The 7,724-nt window shown below is 33.0% G+C and overlaps 1 protein-coding gene across 1 annotated transcript; it reads left to right on the top strand.

Annotated features, from left to right (window-relative positions):
* Positions 1-319: 319 nt before the first annotated feature.
* On the top strand, positions 320-1,369 carry LOC116771421 (enhancer of split mbeta protein-like). Its single transcript, XM_032663268.2, has one exon. It carries the CDS (start codon positions 399-401, stop codon positions 999-1,001), a length of 603 nt encoding a protein of 200 aa, XP_032519159.1. The 5' UTR covers positions 320-398; the 3' UTR covers positions 1,002-1,369.
* The last annotated feature ends 6,355 nt before the right edge of the window (positions 1,370-7,724 follow it).

Genomic DNA, 7,724 nt, shown 5'->3' on the forward strand with positions numbered 1-7,724 from the left:
CGAGTAATTCCCAAGTTACGTCTAAGTATTTATCTAGAAAGTCCATTCAGGTCATCGATGGCGGCCGACAATGAGGTGTGTGGACTGTGGTGCGAGCTGAAAGCCAAGCGTCGCGTCGTGGCTTGCGCCCGCGACGGCGATTGTTTACGGCGCGCACGCGCGGCGCGGCGCGTGTGTCCCCCTCCTCCCCCCGCCGGCCTCTCACTACCCCCCGCCACCCCCCGGCACCCCCCGGCGGCAGCTGCTCCGCACAGGTGGCGCGTGTGGGAACTCGACGGCTCCGAGCGTTCCCACGATCGCGCGCCCTCCGCTCCCTATATAAGCCCCCGCTCGACCGTCAGAACACATTCCGCGTTCAACGCTCAGCGCTAACGCACGCACTCACAACTCACACACCAATGTCTACCATGTCTTACGATCTCGCGTACCCGATCACGGACGACGGCCCGCAGCCCGTCTCGCGCACTTATCAATATCGCAAAGTGATGAAGCCGATGCTCGAGCGCAAAAGGCGCGCTCGCATTAACCGCTGTCTCGATGAGCTCAAGGAACTCATGGTCAGCGCTCTCCAATCGGAAGGTGAAAACGTCGCCAAACTGGAAAAAGCCGATATTTTGGAATTGACTGTGAACCATCTTCATAAACTCCGCCGACAACGTCGCCTGTCTCTGAACTCGACAGTCGACACAGACCGCTTCAGAGCCGGATTCACCCACGCCGCTAATGAAGTGTCCCGTTGCCTGGCTTCGATCCCCGGAGTGGACGTGAGGCTCGGGACCCAGCTGATGACTCACCTCGGACACAAACTGAACGACATCCAGCGCGCTGCCAACACTGACACGCCACCAGCCAGCCCGCCGAGCCCTGCACTATCGACAGCTTCCTCATCATCAGGATATGTGACTCCCTCACCGCCGGCGTCACCCATTCCCATCCACACCGCCGTTCCTCTGGACTGCACCACCAACTGTTCCAAGACCTCAGTGTGGCGGCCGTGGTAAGAGCGACCTCCCGACCTGCGGACCCGACTCCACGGTCACATCTGTTCCAACGCCGCTCGGAGTCGCTCGACCCACAAGCGTCCGCTCGTCTAATGAATAGTGTTGTGTTACTATGTAATTTAGATCTCACAGTTTATTAGTGTAGGTTTAAAACGTTTAGTTTGTAAGTTCGAACCGAAAGCTTTAAACAGATTAGTTTCTAAGTATATTTTGTGATATTAAAAAATAATATTATTGTAGAGATGTATCGAGCCTTGCCGACTTTGAGTGGGCTCGGATTGTTATTATATTGTCGTTAAAAATATTTTACAGATATGTGAACGATAAAAAGAATAATTTAATAAAAAAAAATATTATCATAAAATTTATTTTCTGTATTTCATTCTGACATCCCTCTTTATTATAAACAGATAATAATATGAAACATATCTCTAAAGGTCAATATGATTTAAAGCGTGGTCCTAAAAAAACATATACCGTTAACAATAGTTTACAAACAAAATAGAAACAATGATAAATATTAAAGAGGTGAAGGGCGCGAACCTCTGACACCAAAACAGCGCGCGTGCGCAGTAACTTTTCTTGTTTACAAGACTCATAATAGAATACTGTTGACAGTTGATAGTAAACAGTTAGCAATCAAATGACACGCATAAAGAGTGTCAAATTTGTTGCCATTAACATAATTTTATAAGTAATTAAAAAAAAAAATGTCCCAGTGAAAGAGGTTTAGATCGTATTTAATTGATTATTGTGTATGATCACATAGTTTAAAGAAAAAATTTTGTTGATTCAATTCTATATTATTTAATTATACATTATAAATCTTATTGTCTAAATAATGCAACAGATGAAAAAGAACGGTCTTAAAATTTAAATATCTGACTTTAATTTGAATAACACATGAAAACACACCACATATAGAATATGAAGTAACTTTTCAAATTCAAGAAATATGTCTCGTGTAAAATGACATCAATAGAACAGTGTTGTTTAATTTAACTAAATAATTTACATATATAAGTAAACATTTACGAGTCCTCTTTCTATTTGAATACGTTTTTAAGTATTGTTTGTCTAACTGTTCAAGATACAATGGCTAATTAGCGCCGACTTATGCTCAATCAAATACAATTCAATGTTAGCCATAATGCGTGAACATATAATTTTTGTTAAGATTTTATTGACATTGTCTAAGATTTCGATATAAATATTCAATGTTAATCACCTTCGTATATTAGATTTTATTTCGTCCTCATTCATTTAAAGATGTCATTTTATAATATTAATAATTCATTTCTTAATCTAAGGTTACGAAATATATTGTAAACGTTTTGGTTTTAAGCGAAAATATTATAGTTCAGTCAATTTTTAAACGGGACTACTAACGCCATCTTTGTTATTTTTGCAGTAAACTTAAGTCTTTCTGGAAGTTTGAATGTCGTGACGCCCTCTAGCGGAGAGCTTATATGACGTATATGTCTGTATATGGCTTAAGAATAAAGCTGTAAGCTTTAGGATTCCGTAAGTCACGTTGCAGCAGAACCTTTTACAAGATGGCGTGATTTTTTTTATTGATTCCAAGACATTTTTTTTCTTACAGCATAGTTTTGATAAAAGTATAAAGGATTAAATTTAATTAAAAAACAAGTATACCGGACATACTTAATGCAGGAAACATGAACGAAGTCACGGGTAATGAGATATCAATAATAAAAACAGCTGTAAGGAAAAGACCCAAAGTTCACAAAATCAAACCCCTAAGGTCACGATCGTATTTATCAAAACATCGGCATTTGAACTTTTTGATAACAAAAGTTACACTGTATACAGGACGCTTGTATATTGCATCATTTCATAATTATCTATTTAAATTTATTTCAAAGTATAGATTAAAAATTATTATCATTTTTTTTTTTTATGAAAAGCAAAGGAAACATGTATATACGTAGGCACATTAACATTATGACTGATATTATTTCTACATCATATATGTATATTTTAGTTTTCACAGACTTTTTTCAATTGTAACTGAACAGTATTTTTTCAATCCTTGTCATTTTTAATCTATATTTTTATTTGCTTAGTTTTTATTTAAAAAAAGATATCGTATATGAAGGAAATCGATATTCTCAGCAGGAAAAAACTCATCAGATGATTAATATAATATTTACATAGTGTTCAATAAACAGGAAATATAACAATTACGTTGCCAGCGTTAGTTTTGACGTGCACAATGTACACAGACACGAGATAATTCTATATATGGCATACGAAGACATATAAAAACATCTTACAGTGGAAAGTTTACTGCCATTAATATTGGGGACAGAGAGCAAATATTACAATTATACGTACAAGAAATTATAATTATCATATAATATTTATTTAAGTAGATATATTAAAACGACAAGAACGTTGACGCAATACAGAGAATATTCTTCGAGTACATTTGAATTTTGCCATATCTTAACTATTGACAATTACGATCTGCATAAAAAGTAAAAAAAAAAAGTAAAAGAACTTTATTGTATTCAAGGACAAATTTTAATGATGATCCCATAATTTTATAAATATATTAAAATGAAATATGTTTAAATTTTACAATGATTATTATTGATAATAAGCAAGCGGATTAGAGCTGATTAGAGTCAATTAGAGTCACGCCCTGCCGAGTTAAATTGTATCAGTATCACTGAGAGTCACAATGCAAGCATGATACTATATTACGGATTATAATACAATCGAGCCGATAATATAATTATCGAGATTTAAGGGAAAGACGAAGCTATTGATATCGTCGGAAACATTAAAGCTGCCGTATACACACAGAATACCCGGGATATATATGATCTATTACAACGAATCAATTAAAATGACGTAAATAAATTTGTATTTTGTAAAAGATACAAAAAAAAATCACAAGCACCGAAAAAGGTTTTTACATTGAACAAATTTTTGATGGAACACTGTTTATTTGATACTTCTGTATTTTTTTTTTGTATTTAAACAGAACAAGTAAAATAAATGATGTTTGAATGGAATCTTAACTCGTTTGGTAAATTGACCACGATTCAATCCACTAGGGGACCACGTTGGCTGTTTATCTTACATTTGAATCGGACTCGTGCTGATTGAGTGATACTTATCGATATCACGATCGAACGTTACCTACTCATAATCCACAAAAACTGAAAACATGAATCAAGGCCGAATATATAATAACACTTAACATATGAAAGATATAAGAATTATTTGAAAAAGCCGCCCCTGCTTGTAGATCAAATGTTTACATGGTTATAACGAAAATTGGAACTCGCTTAAATAGTATTAAATATACAGATACATATCTCAGATTCGCTCTTCAATACACAGATACATTCACTTATCCTATATCAGATACAAACTTACGATTTTTTAAGATTTTCCATTGCGACGTTTGCTTTGTAGCTACTGATAACAAAAACGTCATTACTTCTAAGATTATATTATTAATTCACCAACGACACGTGCAATGTTTTTACATAACATTATTTTAACTATCCGTTACAAATTTCTTAGTCAACATTAAAATGTGTAACGAATGCAATTTATTTTATTTGACCAGTATTATACAAATTGCATTCTATATAATCACGTTTTAAAAAATAATAAAATTATTAACTTTATTTTTATAAATGCTTAGGTAATAGGAATTAACTGTCAAAATGTAAACGTCTTATGGCTTGACAGTTTTAAATTATGTCCAAAACATGTAATATGAATTCATCTTGATAAAAATCGTGTCTTATTCTTATGCATTTATGTATTATATAAAGTGTTTGTGATGTACTTGAAATTAAAAAACGTCATCAAGTTTATTAAATATTCAAGAAAATGTTATCAAACAGCCAAACTAATTACACGAAACAATCAGCACAGATGATATTTATAAGTACGAGATAGGTAAATTAATGCGTCTCTGTTATTTTATTTACGTCAACAATCAATTCAGTGTTTGTTTTTTCGACGTCATTCGTTCAATACTTTTTCTGGAATAATTATATTTCCTTAAAAAAAAATATTTATTTGCAATCGTAAATCCAATCAAAGCCGTTAAGAATATAAAATCCTTATCATATCAAATCTAAATAAACTCGTTGACGATAAAAATATGCACTCAATTTTATTAATAGAATGAATAACTAAAATAATATTAAGTTTTCGATTTAAACGTCTTCTGTACGATTTTAATGATTAACAAATATCTTACTGACTCTATCTCACTGTGACATAATATATTATTATTTTCGTTATCACAGAAATAAAAAAAAATATTTCCAGATAATTCGTTAGCTTGATGTAATTTTGTTATATTGAATGATACCAGAATCCATCGGTTCGCGGGTCGAGAGGTGACATGACAACGACATTTGACATCTTAATATTGGAATGACGTAAAACTTTAATTTCTTGCGTTGTCATTTTACTTTTGTTAGCGATAATACTGTTTTGCAAAATATAGTTAAATGATTATATATTATGTAATATTGTTTTACAATGTCTCTGTCAATACTGGAATATTGATTACTTAGTTACACAAACAAAGTAAAGCAAGTCGTTACTTACTAAGTTGATAGTATTTAAGCGTTTTATTTTAAGTAAATGTCATGAACAAGGCATTAAAATTTAATTCGCTCTGAACATGTAGGAAGTCAAATCTTATTTCAGGTCCTGTCTATAATATTAACGGAACAATCCATCATAATGATTATTTAGTAGTAATCATCTGTTAACGTTATCTGCGGACCGTTTAGTAAAACCCTACACAGATCTTTTTAGAATTAATGAGAAATACATCCTAAAAATTGTAAAGTTAAAGGTATTTGGTGTTCGGAAACCATCCCTAATCAACGTCAACGTATCGCTACAACAGTTTCATCACGGCGATGTTGTTTGTCCATATGTAATGTTTAACTTCCTGTCAATTCGTCAATTTCTCTCCCTATTTCTTATAAAATTCGTCAATTTCTCTCCCTATTTCTTATAAAATTATAAACTTAGTTAAATCAATTTACCGTTTAAATTGTTTAATCGGTAATAATATAATAACTATCTGCTATGATAACGTTTAGCAACTGCAGTTAAGCATCCAATTTCAAAGAATTTGCCATTTTATGTATTTAAATTCAGATAATCTTGTTATTTTTTTCAACACGATCATTGAATAAATATATCAGTGATAATTTTTTTTATTAATCAATATATGTCCGTGTTAATTCATTTCAGGTTGTGCAATACTGAATGACTCAGAAGATTGTTACCTTCCAAAACTCTTTTCTGTCAAAACAGTAATTGACAGTTAGGTAGGACGAACTAACATATTTAAATTGAAGGAATCAAATTAGTTAAAAATAAGAATCGTAAATAGAAGTTTACTTATATCTTTGTTAAAAGTTTCATTTATAATGTTTTCAATATACTTCAAAGTATACCATTTAACTCATATCTTGCACGATGAAGGAAGAGACGATTCTTAAAAACAAGACAGAAACTTAAAATTACATATTTATTTAAACCACAAAATGTGTATTTAATTAAATCGGAGTTTTTCCACTTTAAAAAAGAAATAAATTTTGACATTTATTGAAAATAAGTTTAAGGTAACTAACTTTCAGAGTGCAAGACTTTTCTATTTCGTCCACAAAGTGTGAAACTCGTAAGTTCTATGTTAATACATCATGCGGGCTTAACTAACGAACTAAACTATTCCTCAACTCGTATTTTCTCAACATTTAACATACATGAAGCAATATTTCCAATATCTATAATAACACGTAATATATTTAACTTTGAATCGATTCATTAACATAACGCCTCATAAGTCAGTTTGTAAAGTTAACCGCGGACGCACTGTTTGCGATGGAATCTTCCCTAGTTGATAACCTCCATAGTGTTATCATGGCCGCCCGCACGAGAGCGAGCTATTTATAATCTGTGACTATTGACATATGCTATCTTGGGATGTCAGACCACGTGCCGAATCTTTTTATCTGTAGGAATTCTCCATTCAATCCTTAATTGTCATAAACATTATTAATAGGCACGTTATGCACCACGATGTAGACCAACATATCTAGGCATGTTAGTCTTCACGTTGTTACAATGTATTTGTATTTACAAATGATATGAGACAAGAGTACTGTAATAGTATTTAACTAATTTTAATTTATATATAGATTAAAAACTTTTTCGTCAGTGTCTTGATAAATTATTATCTGTAAATTGGACAATTAAATCACCCAAATTTATATAATACGCTCGTGAGCTGTACATAACTGACGAGTACCCTCGGGAAAAGAAGTATTTCCTCTTCTAACGTTTGACGATATATATATATATATATATATATATATATATATATACGTTTGAATTTGCACTGACAGTCCTAACCAGCGTTTGCAGGGATTAAAATTTATAACATTTACAATACTAATAATACGAAAGTGAATATTAGGTGTCGATATAATTTGTTAAATGATAATTGTTTCTTGCAATGATAATTTTATTTCTTAATTATAAAAAATTACATTGCATAACCTAGCCGTGAATTCCGTCATTACTAATTTATTTAATGAGCGTTCTTTTTGATCTATTTCAAAACAACTCGAGTCTTATTAATTTATCCATTACAGTTCATTTTCCGATGACTTCCTGACAATTAGCTGTCAGAGATTCCCATAT

The sequence above is a fragment of the Danaus plexippus genome, chromosome 17, assembly GCF_018135715.1.
Source record: "Danaus plexippus chromosome 17, MEX_DaPlex, whole genome shotgun sequence".
NCBI classification, from domain to species: domain Eukaryota; kingdom Metazoa; phylum Arthropoda; class Insecta; order Lepidoptera; family Nymphalidae; genus Danaus; species Danaus plexippus.

What these genes read in the sequence shown, in the direction of transcription:
- LOC116771421 (XM_032663268.2), top strand. Translation starts at nt 399, where the DNA reads ATGTCTACCATGTCTTACGATCTCGCGTACCCGATCACGGACGACGGC.